This window comes from Rhopilema esculentum, chromosome 9 (assembly GCF_057945365.1).
Source record: "Rhopilema esculentum isolate cy_ngs chromosome 9, ASM5794536v1, whole genome shotgun sequence".
Lineage (NCBI taxonomy): Eukaryota > Metazoa > Cnidaria > Scyphozoa > Rhizostomeae > Rhizostomatidae > Rhopilema > Rhopilema esculentum.
Genome location: NC_142823.1, coordinates 3,358,796 through 3,377,076, shown reverse-complemented (window position 1 = coordinate 3,377,076; position 18,281 = coordinate 3,358,796). Strand labels below are relative to the sequence as shown.

Genomic DNA, 18,281 nt, shown 5'->3' with positions numbered 1-18,281 from the left:
AAGGTTTTTTAGTCTGCTGAAGGAAGGTTAAACCTTTTTCTAGACTCTGCATCAGAAGCTCGTTCTTGTTGACTACAAGTACCACAATGCATTTCACGCAGAAATATTGCGTAGACATCTTGCAGACACAAAGTGGTTGCTGTAATACCATGTACCCTATCAGCTAAAACCTCGCTTTGTAGCAAAATACTTTGAGATATCACAGAGAACTAATCAAACAAAAAAGACTATAATTTCCAACAAAGAGAAAGTAATTTCATTTAATAATTCCCATTAAATAATAGAGCAGATAAAAATTGTGTTTTATGCATTAAAAATTGACTCGTGCAATAAAAAACAAGTATGTTATAGAACGAAAAAGTAGAGTAATTAAAATGGTCGTCAAAAATTGTCATAATGGAGAATCCTTCCATATAAAACATATAGAACTTATATGGACTGTGGTATGAAGACAACAAAAAGTTGGTCCCAGAAGTATTATATCATCAGAATAAAATCGGGGGTTCTTGGATGGCATTAAGACGATGGAAACCACAATTTCTGACGACCAAGTCCAATTTATCGAAAACTGGCTTCTAGTGGAAAGTTTTCGTTAACAGCAGACCTAAACCAAAAAATCCCTTAAACCAAAGTTGTGGTTTTTGTTTGAAGCTATTTTCTTTTTCTAGAGCAATAGAGAAACCAAAACATCCAATAATTGCAAGCAACTGCACAAGGTTAATTAAGTTAACAAAATTGTTTAAAAAAATTATGGAACAGGCGTATTACAAATCTTCCCTATAAATTAAAACATAGACCTCTATTTAAGAAGAACAAGAATTGCTTCCTTAGCATAAAAATGAAATGCACTATCATTTTAAAACCTGCATGTACCCGAGCAATCTTGTCCTTTTAAACAGGCCCTAGCTTTTTTCAATGTGACACTCTACCAATGCAGTAAGCACATTCTTATTCCTCAAAAACAGCGCTGTCTTTTTATTGCAAATTTCAAATACGTCGAATTGATAAATACAATTTAAAATAAGAAAATAGATTATATACCCGATTTATCTTCGTTTGAATACCCGATCTACATTTCGCTTGCAAAATAACCCATATTTGAATTACTAATTCTGAGAAACTCAAGACAAAAAAGGACGCTAAAAGATTCTGATCTATACTAACAAATAAGCAATTGCTTTTTCTCTTGGGCCTCCGGAGCGAGTGAAACTAACTAAAACAGTCTGATATGGTGCAAACAGGTGGGTTACGATGATGCCCCTCTACAATTTTTTTCGAATTATCGCATCTGTCAAGATTTGGTAGATTGCATATAAACTTAAGCCTGAAGAACTTAGAAGAAGAAAAGTCGAGAACATTTTTGCTACAACATACAGACAAAAGACAAAAGCTAAGTTGGGGAGGGGGGGGAAGGAGGTTTCAGAAGAATCGCATTGATTTATTTATACTTGGTGAGGTCATCAGCAAATCTATTATCAGCTCCTGAATGAATTAGCAGACTTGACTAAAATTTGAAAGTAAACCGATGAATAAAGAAGCTGTAAAACTTTATCTAAAATATAACCAAATAGGTGGGCATCCTTTGTACGCTCAAAAATAAAAAATTAAATAGTGAATTTACCGACTTTACTTCCAATTAAGGTATTTTTCCAGGACGAACACGATCACCAGTGATAAGATATAAATACAGCCAACTGGAAGTGCAAGGTAAAGCTATAAAAAAAAATTGAATAATGGTCAGTGTTTTGCTGACGTAGCATGCGAAAAGGCCAAACGGTGACAGAGCTTGACTGAAGTCTTCCAGAGGCTGGGGGTTCGAGGCTCAATCCATGACTTGGACATCCCCTCTCTATCAAGCAGTAAATAGGTCTCCTAGGAGACTCAAGGCAGAGAGGAAAGAAGCTGGCCATCCCAAATCTGGGCAAGTGTTCTCTCTAACAGGCAATTACAGACAGGCTATAATGAGACGATGTTTCTGGCAAAGTCGAGGGAGTGATGGACAGCAGGGTTATTCTCTATTTTTTTGCAAAACCGGGTGAGCCTTTCTCTATTTTTGGCTATGCCCGTTACACCAGAAAGGGTGACGATCCCCAGAACTAATAAAAAAAGGCCATAAACAGAATCCTAACCACTTGGATCATCAGTAAATCGTTATCTAGGGGGTATTGCGAGGTTATTCTTTGTGTTGCCACATTCCCTTCACCCTCCCTCCCCTCCTGCTCCTTAACGGTCTGTAGCGATACAGATTTATAAGATAACAAAAACGTTGCCACAAAATCACATAGCTGTTACAGGCCTGCCAAACTGGCTTGATGCAAGTCAAAATTGTGTTTTTGGTTCATTTTCGTGAGGCTGTTTTACAAGCCGTTTATTATCGACGCCCTCTTCGTTTTTTCTTAGTTTATACATACCAGTTAAGTCCAATCATAATTTCAAAAATACCTCGTTTGTAGAGGAAATTTTAGTCATACATAGATATATGTAGATAAATTATACACATTTTGGCGTAAAACAATACGAATAACTCTTACCTTGTATGTTTTCCTGAAGCTAATGATCCCCACGCAAAATTGAACCAGTAGGATGACCGTGACTTCTACAGGAAGAAAATCAAAGAAGTGTGAATAGAAAACTTAAAATAATAGAAAAATTTAAAATGGGTCAAAATTCAAAATATGCAGTACATAACTATGGTGATTTTACACTGTTTTAAGGTTTTTGGCAAGGTAAGAAAAAATAAATGACTGATTCGATCCTGCAATGGAAGTAAACATTGTTTTTTCAAAATCTATGCTCTTTTAAATCGCTTTAAAACCTTGAGCATAGTGGTGGCTATTTGTGAAACCTTTGAAATGCAATCAATGATAACGTCTTTTGAAAATTCACACTTTTCCCTTTCTTTGTCTGGAATATGTAGACACTTGCTTAATGAATAGTAGAATGCATCCAGACGCATTTCGTTTTTAGTTGTAAAGAAAGAAGCATTCGCTAACATGAGAAAAGAAATGAACTTTAAAGAACAGGAATGGGTTATCTAGCTCTGGATTATGACGTTGGTTTCACTGCAGTTTTAATTAGGTCTACTCACGTGAATTCAGTGGCGGCGCCACCTATCGCAGAGTGGGAGGCGGAGGGTAATGGTCGTGGCCAGTGATTCTATACCCCTTTTGCCTCGTTTCAGTGTTTGTACGAGGTGAATTTTTCTTAGGCGAAAATATGATATACCCCTACGTCACACTTTTTAATCAATTTCTAGAAGAAATTTGTGGACTATGCTTTGACAAAAGTTGGGGGTGGGGAGTAGATGACGCCGCCACTAGGTCAATTTATTATAAGCTTTCCAATCCAAAAATGTTTAGCAATATTACCTGCTGAATAGTACCACTCAAGCTCTCGGAAGTATACAAGAGCCATAAAGATGCCAAGACACATTGTATTGTTCATGATACAGGCACCATAGATCTGCGGACACAAAAATATGATTCTACTAAAAACATCGGGATTTCAAAAGGTGAAACTGACCAGAAATTTGTAGCTCAATTACTCATTTATTACTTATTGGCTTAGTCCTAACTTAGTAAATATGTCAGTCAAAAGATGACAAATGTTAGTCTTTATTAGTCTTCGGAAAATGCGTGCCTTTATTATTGGATATTTGTTTGCACAGAACAGCTACGCGTACGTATATAACAAGCACTCTTCGAAATTCAAAAATAATTGAATATCATATAACAAACACAATCTCTGTATCACTTAAACAAAACTACACTCAACCTTATTTAATTGCCATAAAGAATAATCAAGGAAATTCAGGGGTAGTTATTGTAAGGGAGATTTGGGGGCTCAATAAAAAATATTTACTACTTGTTATTGCTTTGTATGACATTGTACTCAAAATCCGAAACCCCTTTTACTTTTCGCATTCACAGTTCATCTAACTCCTAATTTGAATTAAGCAACGTTTGAAACCAAAATTACGTCTGGGGGTTGCAAAAATGAGTCCTTTAAGGCTGGCAGTGTTTCTACTAAGATTCGTCATTATGAGCTTTTGTGATATCCTTGAGCCGTATGACTTGGCAGTCACGCATTGGTGCACATACCTGGGAGTATGTTATTGTGGCATTGTCTCTCTTCCTACGGCTTGCGAAGATCAGTGATGACACCAACTCTGAAGCATTTGAGCAAAGTGGGGTGACGATAAACGAGACGTAAAATGCTGGAAAGGGAAATATGGCATACTGTAAGAACAGAGCACTAATTACTGCCAAATAGCGCATTTCTTTGCCTTGTGGAATGAATTTCCGGTCGTATATATTTTCAATTTCTGAAATATCTGGTCCAAGTTTTGGCCTAGAACCATATTTCGAAGTCTACTAAGTTGTTGCCAACTTTAAATGTAGATTAAGTGAAGTATCAAATCGATATTTGAAGGCTATGGACTTGCAAAAATAATAATAATAAAAACAATGTTTATACAGAATAACCTTTTCAGTGATGAAGTCGCGTTAAAGCTACAGTTTGTGCAGGAAAAGAAAAATATACGATAGACAAGAATATAAGCTATAAAAACCTAATAACAACAGGGTTCTGAACTTAAAAAGGTAGGTTGATTTTGTTAATAATATGAAAATAACATGACAATACACAGAAACCAAACTGAAAGAAATAGCTTATTATAAATTTATCATGATTTTGTATTGAATCGCTCCACCTTTACAGTTGCGAATGTCCTGCTAAAACATCTGTATAAACCTTAATATGTCACAGAAATGGGTTTCATTTTTAGCATTTTTCAAATCAAAACTCTATAAAATCACATTTCAACACCAAACAAGGGTTTATTTGCAAGTGGTTCTAATTTACTTAGTAGGCCAGATTTAACAAAGAAGTGTCCAAATCATACATAATACTAATTTTATCGAAAATTTTCAGAATATAAAGTATCAGACAATGTTTATAAGGCAGCAGAAAACTTATGTTCAGGTGCGGATCGAAAGTAACTTGACGGGATGAACAATGTGTTTGATTGGTCCCTTATTCTACGACGTAATTCTGCGACTTCTCCGTTCCTGACCAATTACTGGTAGAATTACAATCGAACTTCAACTTCCCTTGCAGCTAAGTCTCGTTTAAATATTTCATTTTGGCCAATCGACGACCACTTCCTCTCACACATTGGATCAGAACGATTGGCATGTGTACCTCATCAACTGGTATGCGCCAACAATCTAAACATGTTATTGTACATCTACTTACAATTAATTTTACTTACAATTGACCTTTATGTAATGTGGATCATTCTTTTTATTAGTCAAAGCATCCAGTGCATCACACATGGGATCCGAAAATATTGACACCTACAATATTAACGAAGGGGTAATAAAATAATAAAAAATAAATATTTAGCTTTATAAAGCACGACTGTATTCTGCGGTGCATACAATTTATAGGTATATAAGGAAGTTAAATGAGTTGAAATAACTGTTACAATTACAATAAATAAAACTAAAAATTACAGTATTTTCAACATAACTGATAGATAAAAATTAAATGATACATATGTACTATGGAAAATATATAATAATTCGTATAGCTAAAGTAGAAATGAATAGGTTTTATATCTTAATAGCCTTTGATGCCTCAAAATTTGAAAAAAGCACGTAAGAGCAAAATATGCCATACTAAATCGGTCATATCAAAGAAGTTTTCATCAGGCACTTCTCAGAGTATAACATCAGATAATAAACAAAATGTAAGCGAAAATTTTAAAGAATATAGGCAATATATCGCAATTCGGAAAAATTCTATAATAGCATAGATTCACATGGTCATTTAAACGCCAATTAAGGGAACAATTCCAATCTAGCTTTTTGAGAAAATGAAATATTTTAAATAGAGTGTTATCCAGAATCGGTAAAACAATACTATGACTGAGATTTGGTTCTTGAGAAAATAAATAATTTTAAATAGAGTGTTACCCAGGTCGGTAAAACGACATCTCGATTTAGATTTGAAAGTCAATTCTGATTACTCTATCATTGATGCCAAGCAAAGGAACCGGGCTTTATCTCATGAGAACATACAGACCACCCCACTCCCCAAACACCTCACGGTAACTTACAATCTTGTGCCAGAACTGATACCTTTTCTAAATGGACCTTGCTAAACCTGACTCATCCCCATCAACCCAGGCTACCAAAGATGGCTCATTTAAAAAACGTAAATACAAATTCAAGCTTTTAACAAAGGGTGAGAATGCACAGCAAACCACATACCATTGCAACGCCGAATAGAAGCATACCAGCGGATTTCAGACCAATTTTTACTTTGCTTTCTTCCTCTTCTTCTTCTTCGGTTTCCCTTTCCTAAAATAACACAAAATGAACAATTGTGACGACTAGAGAATAAAAAAAGGGACGCAAATCGCTTCACTTTCAGATTCATGTATCTAGAATGTCTATCAAAAACACTGGTACACTACAACAGTATTTTCAAGTTTCATTGGTATACCGCATTCCCATTTCAAACATATGTCCAGAGCTCCCATGTTGTTGAAGTGATTTCTATCTCACGACTTTCATGGAAAACTATACATAAAGTATTGTGAGTGGGGTCGGAACAGGAGTCGGTTAAGTTTAGAAGAGAGTGAAATTTTGCAAATTTGTAACTCCTTTTGCGTTTTGCTTTTTGGAGAATTTAAAAAATGAATCGAGATAAAGTTTAATTGATTTAGATCTTAGAAGTGCGAGTATTTTGTCCTGAAGCACAAAGTTAATTTGATAAAATCTACATGTTTAAATAAGAGACCAGCGTCTTAGAAATGGCGTGTGCAAAAATAATTAAACTCTTCTCGTTCACTACATAGATTTAAATCGTTGTCTACAGTGGGCCAAACTAAAAATAAATTTGATTGTGAACTTGTTATTGTGAATGATATAGCATTTATAATATTCCAACAAAGGAAAAAATTATACCAAGCTGTAACGGAACAAATTCATTGCTAGTAGGCTAAGCAAAATAAAATGGTTGCAAACAGAAATAAAGTTTTTATCGTTTATAAAGTACTGTCACAAAGGTAGAAACTGGGCTTTTCAAACATTTGTCAGAGAAAATTTCAATAAGGAAAAGCCTAAATGCCTGTGAAACGAAAAAATCTTTCAAAAACCCACCACAGGCTCAGGAGAGACTACTTCCGGCTTTTGAATCATAGCCTTGGTTTCTTCCTCGTCTTCTTCGTTGCTTGCACCCATCTTCTTTATTCCTTTCTTCATATGCCAGGCTTTGAAGTATTTCTTAGAAACGCTATGATCTCCTTCATCGGCATCAGTAGATCCAGCACCACCATCTAAGATTAAACCAAAACAAAGTTCCCTCATTGAGACTTTTGACAAAAATGGCCCATTTCTGCCTTATAGGAAGAAGGTACAAAACCTTACGGTTGATTTACTTCACTCAGCTGGAATGCAGAACAGTCCATAAAACGTTGGAATACAACTCTATAAAATGTTTTCTTAGTAGACGGTAGCAAACATGTGGGTTATTTACGTAACTGTGTCTTATAGAGTCAGTCAAAATATATATCAGACCAAAGCAGTTTGTAAAACTGTGATGACAAACGTTCATTGACATTGTTGGTAGTAATATCATTCTTTCGTTGGGTTTCACAATGATATGACACCGAAAATGTGTGTCTGGAACAGATGTCTAGTCCCATAAAAGTCTTTTCACCCACGTAGAAGAGGTATTACTCGTGTACCAAGTTCCCAACCGTAAGAGGGACTACACTGCATTTATTGCTCTTGTGTTTGCAATGTTCGTGGTACAGGAAGTATTGAATTAAAGTATGGCAGGCATTCTATAGGATATTGTATACCAGCACACAAGCTTTAGTGCAGTAAAAATGAAAATACCTTGGCACAACAATAAATGCGTCGAACTTGTTCTATTTCAATAAACGTTCTATATACGTTCTTTTTGTTACACTGCTGACAGATGACTATGTGATGCAGCTTTTAAGACACCACGTGATCCAACGATTTATACCCCGTAGCCATTACAGACAACAAGGACAGCAAGGTAGCAAGGTAATAAAATTAAACGAACTGTGTTTTACAGTTAGCCAACTATAGTAGGCTTTTTACCCAAGATATAAAAATAAACTAATGAAAGTTACTGTTTACAGGTCTGTCATAAAGTGCTCTGTGCCGTATAGGCAGAGCTGTACACGTTATTTGGTGTATAAAACAGAACCGTTCTAAGTTGCACTGCTCCAGCGTAAAAAATGAAGTTTCGCAAATCGGGGAGGGCTGGGCTGTGTCTCCTATTTAAAGTTTATGTTACAATGGAATTTCGTAGCAAAAAGCTGGCAATATCATGATAAATTAAATCTATTTTACTTCCTGAAGAGAGACTCTTCTGACTGTTCCTAGAGTCATTAGGGACAAGCACCCTAAGAAGTGTTTCTTATTGAAAAATTGTAAAATTGCATCTCCGTACCTTCCACATCAGTTGCCTTTGGAGCTGGTTTGAAAATCTGCCTATCAGCCATGACAAGCATATGATGCAAAACTTTCCTCTGAATCCTTCAATTGAAAAGCAACATTACTAGCACATAGAAAAACCAATTGATCTGTATGTTGAATCGAGGGGTAAGTCTTGGAACAACTGATAATAGAGAGACCTGTCTTTCCTTTTGAATACGTCAAAATCATCTACAAATAACTTTCAGTCAAAGCAAGGTTTTTATCTAAGGAATCGATTTTTAGAAAGCACCTTTCTAAGATTCTTGGGACTAAAGGCGAATAATATTTGAAAATGACAATTGTTGCATGGTTTTGGGAAGCAATAACGTTTCTGGCAATGACAAAAGGTAACAATACACTAGCCAGAAAACTAAATAAAAAATAGAAAGCTGTGGTTCATGACATGAAATTCTTTAAACGAAACAATCAAATGTATCCCTGCTTTACATCAGGTTAAAATAATAAAATCAGTAAAATGGGAAATTACATTTCTTTGCGATGTCTTTGAAGTCTCATTTCAGCAGCTCTGCTGTCGTAAAGCTACAAGGGAAGTGAGGAGACCAATCAAATCAGTATGGCGGTGAACGATATGCACATTCAGCACAGGTATAGATAGATAGACATATAAAACGATTAAGCAAAGTGCCCACCCTTTAGGTAGAAAAGGATATTTTAGGTTATACCATCTAATTACAAGAAAAGACTTCCTAGTCCATGTCATTTGGGTCGGATGGGGGCTGATGAAGTAGATCCAAAGCCTTATATTAAATATCCAAAGAGCACTGGTTTTACCAAATTTGGATATGAGGCAGCTACACTTCTGGCAAAAAATGGCTGAGAAATTTGAATAAAAAAGGAATTCGCGTGTTATATCTTCATATTATATGCGCTGATGACCTAAACCCCTTTCCCCCTGGGGTCAATGTTGGTTAAGATGGTTACGGAATAAGTGGGGATCACTACATCGGTTACCAATCCAAGCACAACATTGATTTGAGGGGAAGGGGGCGGGTGATTTGTAAGTAGCTTCTTTTTTTCAATGTCTCAGCATTTTTGGCCAAGATTGTAATCTCGAGATTTTATTTGCTCTTCGATTGGATAATTTCAAAATTATTATTTCTGTTCGATTAGAAATTTGTAACATAAACTTTTTCGCCTTTTTTCCATTCAAATGTAGAAAGAGGTCTGGTGAATGAAAAGTAGTTTTACTCCGCATACTGGAAAATGGTACCTAAATAGAGAGAACCCACTTATCGTGTGTTCGATGGATATCTCAAAGTAGAAAATATACAAGTCGTAACTGAAGTGATTACACTTTGGTTTGGTTAACCCTATTGTCTTTTAAAAAAATTTCACAGAACATATTTCTTCAATGCCTCGAAATGTGGGTTTTCTTTTAAACAAGGCAAGTCAAATAGCTGCAAAAGTGGTAATTTAATTTTTTCCATCTTTTCTTGATAATTTGATGAAACAAAGGAAAACAGCCACGTTCTTACTAAACGCCCATGGGGAAAGTAATCAAGTTGGATCCTCTTAGAGAGAGATAAGAAGCACCAACGGAACCGTGCTGGGGAGACACAATACCCATTTACTTATCACGAAATATAAATATACGTAAAATTCAACACACCACGCGGTGCGGTTGAATACAAAGGCCTTTTCTGCATTGCTCATGCACGCAATATGTTTCAAAATTCAAATGGAACAAAACACGTTAAACACACATTAAGCCACGGATCTTAAATCTAACGATGAGACCGCTCACCTACAGCGTGAACAAAACAGGAATGAAAAATACTGTTTTCACTTAACAGGGAATGTCATGGGAACGTATGATAACAAAACGTGATCAAGAATCGCCTAAAATCTTTATCTGTCTTGATATTTTGCAACTCAAGCATTGGTCACGCCAAAGACAATAGACATAATTGAGGTAATTAAGAGGCACGCGCTATATATATAATGGAAGTGTTTACAAAAGATGAAGCCATAGAAAGAAGGGAACAAAACAAAGGTGTTGATGAAAGATTAACACATTTCACACGAAAGGGGAGGAATTTCATTAGTAAGTGTGAAAGCGTTATTAAGATACTCAGGCATCAAAAGTAACTTGTGAAACAAATTTTCATCTGTCATATGAAAATTTCAATAACCACTTTTGGTTTTCTAAACATAACCGGTCTTCTAAGCAAATATTCCTTCATTCAAATAAGTAAAATGAGAAACTACTGCACTAAATGCCAGTCAGAATATGGTATTCTCACAATAAAGCATCGTGTTTTGAGGGGAGGGTTCAACTTGAATAAATCATCACAGAGATTAAGATTCATTAGCTAAGTTTAAATCTCTTTTGTTTTCTTAATGTCATTAACTCACTTTTAAGAAATACGAGGTACTGTCTCTAGCAGCCCTCAATGCGTTAAACCTTGTATAGGACTGCTACGAAACAGCTGCCAATTTATCATTTAAAACTTTGTCTTTTCCATGGCCTAAAACAAACAAGCCCCATAGATACTGATAGAGATTGTCGAGCATACAGACTATGCGCTACCTTTCAAGCCCAAAACAGCACAGGTAGAGTAACGAAAAACAGCACAGGTAGAGTAACAAAAAGGATTGTTGTTCTTATACCTACTCCTGAGACTTTCAGACAGCTGGCCTGTAATTAAATTAAGGGTATCATTTTCTCTCCATGATCTAGAAAGGTCTGGAGATTCAGTCTTAGATCAGGCCCCTTGTTCAACGGTATTCTGAAGTACTGCACCACAAGCCTCATTATTTGGTCCTTTGACTATAACAACCTAATAGAACAATGGTTAAAAAAAGAGTAAACACGTACCATAAATGCAAAATACCCAAACAAGCCAACAAAACAGAGTATCATTGTCACCAAAGCACTATTCCTCACATACTCTGGTTGTGGTGATGCAGTATTGGTTGCTCCAAAATGCCAGTCAGCAGACTGTACAACCCTGAAATCAATCCATGACTGTGTGTGAGTATTTCTTGGTACACAAGATACAGCATGCTAGAGGACGTTGTTACTACAATCCTTGCCAAAAGTCTTGGTACACCAAGCTAAAATTTCGCATAACTTCAGTAGCATCCCCCTCTTCCCCTTGAAACAATGTTGAATAACAACAGTTTCAAAGCTTGAAATACGTCCAATGTCATTTTATCAGCTAGGGTAAGTAATAGGCTTTTCAACCAACATTGTTTTTGGGGGGAGGGGGATATTTCTGTATCTTACAGCCGGAAACCTTTATTTTCTCAAAATCTTTCATTGGTCGCAGGGTGTTCCAAGGACTTTTGTCAAGAAGGTTTCTTCCAAGACTACAATATGTCATAACAACTTCAAGATATACCAATCGTTTCAAGCTCTGGACAGATTTGCCCTTTTTTCTTATTCCTACGATTAATGACCAAAATTATGCAATGCTAATTTTTAATTTATGCATTAAGATCAAACATCCCCCCAAACTTTCAAAAATATTTGCATACTCTATTTTAACGGTTGACAACTGTGTTACTTTAAATAAAAATCATTTGAAGATAGCAAGCAGAAACAGATCATACTAAAGTATTTTTCGGCAGCTAAAGAAAATACAAGGTCATTCTCCCTTTTCCGCTCAATACTAAGTTAAATATCTCCTGAGAAAAATATTAGTAAAAATATCACTTGCTAATTAGTCAATAGCAAAAATGAATCTTGATACTTACAAGTAAAAAAGAGATGTAATAAGCATGATAATCAGGCCACTTCTGAATTCAGGCAAAAGTGTGATACCCTAGAAGATTATAGTTTGAGATAAATTTTAGGATATAAAAAATTATTAGAAAAGAAAGCAGCAGACAAATAGGGAGTATATCAAATGTCATAATATTGGCAGTAGAAGGTTATAATAAATTCAATTGTCAATATTTATTAGAAAACGCACATAAATTGTCTGGAAGTTTCTTAAACAAATTGTCAATTTGAGTTCAAAAGTAAAGATAAGTTTAACGAAGGCTTGAAACTCAAACCAATATAAAATTTTGAAAGTTTTGAATTATTCCCTTAAATCCAAAAATACCCCTAAAAGCTGAGATATTTAAAAGCTGAGATATTTCAAACCTGATTGCTAAATATGATGGATTTAGTATTTGGTAGATCTTGAACTGTTTTGCTTGCATTGACATAACTACAAATGTCACACATTTTGATGATTTTCAACATACCTGATCTTTTAAAGCAAACCTTCCTTTTCCAGTCCCATCAATAGATTCACCCTTCTGATCCAAATTGCATCTCCCTATCAACAGACTTCCAGCCCAAGCAATAGTCAGTAACATGATGGTACTTCCAGCCAATGTTCTGTGTTAGAAATAATTTCATTGTTAAGTAAAACTTCCATCACTTAATACAAAATATCTTTAGTCAGTCTCAGCTTTTTATAAATGTTAGGTAAGATGATTTAAAGACAGTGAACAGTTTAGGCAAGATGAACAACAAGTAAAACTACCTTCATTTGATACAAATTATCTTTAGTAAAAATGTCAATATTTTCAAATTTCAGTCAAAAGGCAAGATTGATTTAAGAAAGTGAGCAGGGTGATCCCAATCTGACTACATAATAGCTGCCTGGAACAGATTAAAATTGAGAAGTATGGTGCACATTCTATCGAAAGTATTTCAAAACACTCAGCAACTTAGATCACACTAGTCAGGTCTATAATGCATGAATTAGACTATTGTCAATTCTCAAGAATCTGCAGTTTGAAAATCAGGTTATTTCTAAACTGTTCTTCAAAGTCAAAAGAAAAGCAGGAACCTACAGTGCTAATTGCAGTATGGAATCTTAAAGGTTTTGCAATGAAAAAGATCACAGTTCTTAATCTATTTCAATACTTAGAAATATCAATGCAAGGATTCTTGAAATATGAATGTTGAGCATACCCCATCCCAACAGCCAGTTTTTGTTGTGCTTCTTCTTTGTTGCCAAGACCTGATACAATTATGATGGCAGAATCTGGCACAGCACCAAGAAGGGGGAGAATAACACCACCTTTGAAGAAATTAATTTAAAATTAAATGTTATTACTGCTAAAATAAAAAAACATGTGAACTGAAATGAAGTTTATAATATCTAGGAATGTTTTTTTGTTTCTAGGAATGTATCAGGGTTTGAAAAAGTCTTGCTTGACAATGTTTGTAAAATGAACACATCATACAGTCGTTGAAATGCCACAAATAGACAAGCTTTTTGGAAACAGACATAAGGACTTTCAAAATTGAATTTTAAGTATCATAACAGTTTCTTCAACGAAGGCAAAAAAGAACACAATTAAGAATTGATCTATAAAGAAAACAACTTTACTTTTATGATTCAATGACATAATTCTCAAGCAACTTAAGAAACGTTGGTATCTTTCTGCTTCAATTGCTAAAAAAATGACTATGAAATACTATTAATATTTTATAGTTAAACTTTTATACAGCTGTTAGAAGAAATCACTATCTACAATCAAAATCTACTTCATTCTAGTGTTAAGAAAAAACACCATAAAAAGAGAGCATACCAACAAGACTTGCAGATATCCCAAGATCTAGCAATAATTCAGCACCATCTAAAAATGATTAAGATTAGGAGAATGTTTAACAAGTAACCTAAAGGGAGATTCCTCACAAGAAGAACATTCATTCACTAATTCAAATTTTGCTATGTTGACATAGATGAATCCTTTCAACTGGACTTACAAATTTATAGCCAAAATTTTAATGTTAACTGAGTTCATCAAAAATGCAATTGCAAAAGGTGTCAGGATATTAAGGAGTATCATATTAAAAAGATCTTGTTTGATAGGTTGAGTCTGCATAACACTGCTTTATGACACTGAGAATTGTGAATTAGTTTAGGGAGCAGCAATTTATCAATGACACATTATATTAGAGTAGAAACTCGCTGTAGAGAAAAAAGATAAAAATAAGTAACAAAATATTCTTTTCTCTATAAGGAAAACACAAAAAGATAACAAACCTGAAATGAACTTTGCAGCAACAGCAAGAAGCAATGCATAGAAAATTATAAGCAAGAGGTTCCCAGTTATCTGATAAAAAAAATCAATCAAAAGTCAAAAGAAGGTCTTTTTTTATCGCTAAGTTTCAATGCCATTTCTGTAAAATATTTCCACAGAAGCTGCAGCAAGGACAAGGTTACTTTTGGGTGTTACTTTTGCAATTCTGCTGTTAATGGTTATGAGGCAAAGATATAAATGCATACTCTGCTTCCTTTAGAAAATTGTCTGATTTTAAAGATGTAGCCATAAGTAATGGTATACATTACACTGAGATGCAAATCTCATTACCATTATGTACTTGAATGGTGGAAAATTCACAATATTTATCTTGAATTTAGAAGGTTACTTTAATGCTAAATTTTGTTAGTGAAAAGGTCAAACAAAGGGAAATACAAGAATAATTGAGGGTATATTTTGGAAAATATGGAAGAGGTAAATCTACCCACACAGGCTAACATGTGACTGAGAGAAAAAGTGGCAAAGATCTCCCTTGATCTTATTCTATTTACAGTCCTGCTGAAATATTTGGGTAAAGGTGGTAGTTTCTGGTCTGTCCTAAATCAAAAGATTATTACCCTGACTTCACACAATACTTCCTGATTATAATGACAAAGAATAACATATACCTTCTGTTAAAGCAAAAAGGCTTCAATTTACAATTCAAAATTATACTATTAGCTATACTTATTCTTCTAATAATGTATAGTCTCATTAAAACATAGATCTTGGGTCAGCCGAAGGGTAGATAAAAGAAATATTAAAAACTCAAGCCATTATCTGAGTGATGCTGAGGAGCATATAACACAAAAATATAACACTGCAGATGTATAATATGTCAAGGTTTAACTTGATTTCCAGAAAGAATTTTGTTCAAAAGAAAAAATAAATTCATAGCAAACTTTTTGTTCAAAGAAAACAGAGTGACACAAAGATTGTTCTATATATATAGCAGCAGTTATGAGATGCTCAGTTCACCATTATTGACCAAACTTATGTTGCATGCTTTATATCAAATGATTTCTATCCTTAAATCTTAAAACACATACCACTGAAGAGCAGGGGAAAATACCAGTTCTTCCTTCAAAGCAGGTATCTGTGTATGTATTGTTGTTGGCACCCTGAAAAACAAACACCAACTTATGACTTCTACTCTCAAAAAGAAGAAAGGTTTACTTAAACAATTAAAGAGATAATATGTTACAATTAAAGACATATGTTCCATTGTTGTATCAACTGAGCATTATTTATGATAGAAAAACTGGAAATAAAAACTGATTAGCTAACAATTTCCTCCGGATTTTTGAGCTCGATTAATTTGGTAGAAATTGAAAATTTATCAAAAACATTGAATATTTTAGGGATAAAAAAGTCACACTTCAAAAACATTGGTTGTATACCTTCCATGGCAAACAATTCAAATTAAAGCAATCCCTGGCAAATGAAATAACCATTTAAATGTTGATTATTCAAGAAGTAGTATATGATAAAATAATATGGGCAACCCTGCTATGAAATTTAATTGATTCTTTTTGATGAGTTAAAAATGTTTTCTGCTTTTTGTTAGAACTTACGAATGGTTTGAAAAGATTTTGTGTACATAAGGCAGGTGCAATTCTCTCTTGTTAAAGCAAACTTTGTCTTTTAAAAGAAAATTGGTCAAAAGAAAATTTGATTGGATGAATAAGCCTAGTTTGAAACCTGCAAATCATTTATCTCATTGCAAACACACTATTGTCAGACTCAACAAGAATAATAAAAACAACTTTTTTATCAAAATTTTATCTGAACACATTTAAAAAGAACAACATGATATAAGATAACTCGTATTTTTCCAAAACCTCGTACTCGAAGACCTTTACTTAATGGACCGTTCAAGCAAGCATAACTTTGGGTTACTATGATATAAAATTTTTGATAAAACCTATCATCTTGTTTCACATTTGTTTACAGTGAAATGAGATACCGTTGCATTAGATTCTTAAAATCAACATAAAGCAACACTGAGTGATCTTTTTGTATTTCCCTTAAACCAATATTTCCAAAGTGCATTCAAGCTCTGTTTTGATCAGCAGAATTTCGCATCATGGCGAAGCAAATAAATTCAAATTCGTGAAATTAAGCAACAATGTGGGCAGCTAAGCTAAATAACACTGAGATTTTAAACGTTTGTTTTTGTTTAAAACTAACAATGATAGTTTCAGCCATCCCTGCTTTGAATATTTGCGTTATGCTTAGAGGTGGTTTATTTTTGGAAAGTTAAGTTGTAAGTTATCGCCCGAGGAGCTGAAAATGGTGGGGAGGGAAGTCTTTCCTCAAACTGTGAGCATAGAGATGAAGAGAAAAATAACTTATCAACTCACCTCAACGAATAGATTATACGAGCCATAAGTAAGAATCATGAAGAGATGCAGCTTGCTGGCAAAAATGTTAACTTTCGCCATCCCGAAAATTTTCTTCGAGGTAGTATCATCAACAGCTTTTTGAAGGCGGGAATAACAAGTTTCTCAAAACAACAGCCACTCCCTGTGACCTGACCTCGCTTTGGGGTGTCGTTATAGTAACAAGTACTTGCAAGAATTTTGTTACATTGCAAGAATTTATAGAAGAAATAAATGTCTGCATAACTGCAAACCCGAAGCATTTGGGGACATGATCCCTGCTAATGAGCTTAATATGCTTTACTGATTTATGATATTTCCCTCATCTGAAATTTGAAAATACAGCATATGTCTGCATGTGCTGAAATCAGATTCAAAGTCTGTCGTCTTCTCCTTTCTCTTTTTTTTCACACTTTGTTGCTAACATTTCTCTTTGTTTCACAATAAGTTTGATTATGCCAGGTATCACATAAAATAAATTTTACATGAAGATGCTGGTAACTGAGAAATGGTTTTAATCCGGAAAAACTACAATGAAACAATGGTTGTTCTAGAATGCAATCTATTTCGAATCTTTCAAGGAAAAAGGAAAAGGACCATTAAGAAAGTAATTTTAAGAAGAAAGAAAGTCAGTGCTGTTTCCAGACTTCTGAAAGTACCCCCTGATCAGGATTCTATATTATTGCCAATTTGAAACTTTTTTTTGTTGTTAAACTTTTTATTTAATTGCACTCCTAGATAGTCTGTTTCAAGAGCTCACAAAACTAGTAATTATGTTCTGATCGAAACCGACCAAACCATGCAACATTGGTGCAACATTTGCTGCTTGGTGAATGAGACTTCAACAACATGCGTGCCATCTTCATTTCAGGTATTCCGTTTGGAATTTTGCTTGGTTTCGATCGTCTTCCACACCAGGATATTCTTAGATCAAGGATTCGTTTAGCCCTCTACTAAAATTCATCGTGTAGTAAAGTCGCGAAAAGAATGGTGCTCGGTTAGGCATGAGCAAAATGCTACCAAGCCGTTGCTATTGAAAGATTCCATCCCACAGAATCGGTTTCTTGAAAAGAGTTTTTCTCTAGGCCTTTTAACTGAATGTACTATTTCTAAACAAAGGTAATGTAAGCTAATGTATTGTCATTGGACAATTAACCTTGCCTAACTTTTTATTTACACTGGCCTCTTTGTCACACCACGTGTCGTTCGAATCTGTAACAATAGAAACCGCGTTTTAGTGAGCTTGCCGTGTTTCGCTCAAACAAAGCCAAATTGTAAACAATCTTATCACTAAATAAATATAGTTTCTCTGGTTTGTCTCGTA

At 34.6% G+C, this 18,281-nt stretch overlaps 1 protein-coding gene across 1 annotated transcript; it reads right to left on the bottom strand.

The window, feature by feature from the left end:
• Positions 1 to 233: 233 nt before the first annotated feature.
• Positions 234 to 18,179, bottom strand: LOC135689048 (uncharacterized). Its single transcript, XM_065206150.2, has 17 exons — positions 16,940 to 18,179; positions 15,626 to 15,697; positions 14,540 to 14,609; positions 14,082 to 14,129; positions 13,459 to 13,567; positions 12,741 to 12,876; positions 12,243 to 12,310; positions 11,362 to 11,494; positions 9,010 to 9,062; positions 8,497 to 8,582; positions 7,170 to 7,345; positions 6,276 to 6,365; positions 5,273 to 5,357; positions 4,101 to 4,216; positions 3,369 to 3,462; positions 2,532 to 2,596; positions 234 to 1,713 (listed from the first exon to the last, which is right to left on the bottom strand). Exons 1-17 carry the CDS (start codon positions 17,018 to 17,020, stop codon positions 1,627 to 1,629), a joined length of 1,569 nt encoding a protein of 522 aa, XP_065062222.2. The 5' UTR covers positions 17,021 to 18,179; the 3' UTR covers positions 234 to 1,626.
• Positions 18,180 to 18,281: the final 102 nt, after the last annotated feature.

Coding starts and splice junctions, on each gene's coding strand:
- LOC135689048 (XM_065206150.2), bottom strand. CDS start 17,020: ATGGCGAAAGTTAACATTTTTGCCAGCAAGCTGCATCTCTTCATGATT. Junction 12,311..12,740: donor GGTTTGCTTTAAAAGATCAG/GTATGTTGAAAA, acceptor ATAATCTTCTAG/GGTATCACACTTTTGCCTGA. Junction 7,346..8,496: donor AAAGGCAACTGATGTGGAAG/GTACGGAGATGC, acceptor GTTTAATCTTAG/ATGGTGGTGCTGGATCTACT.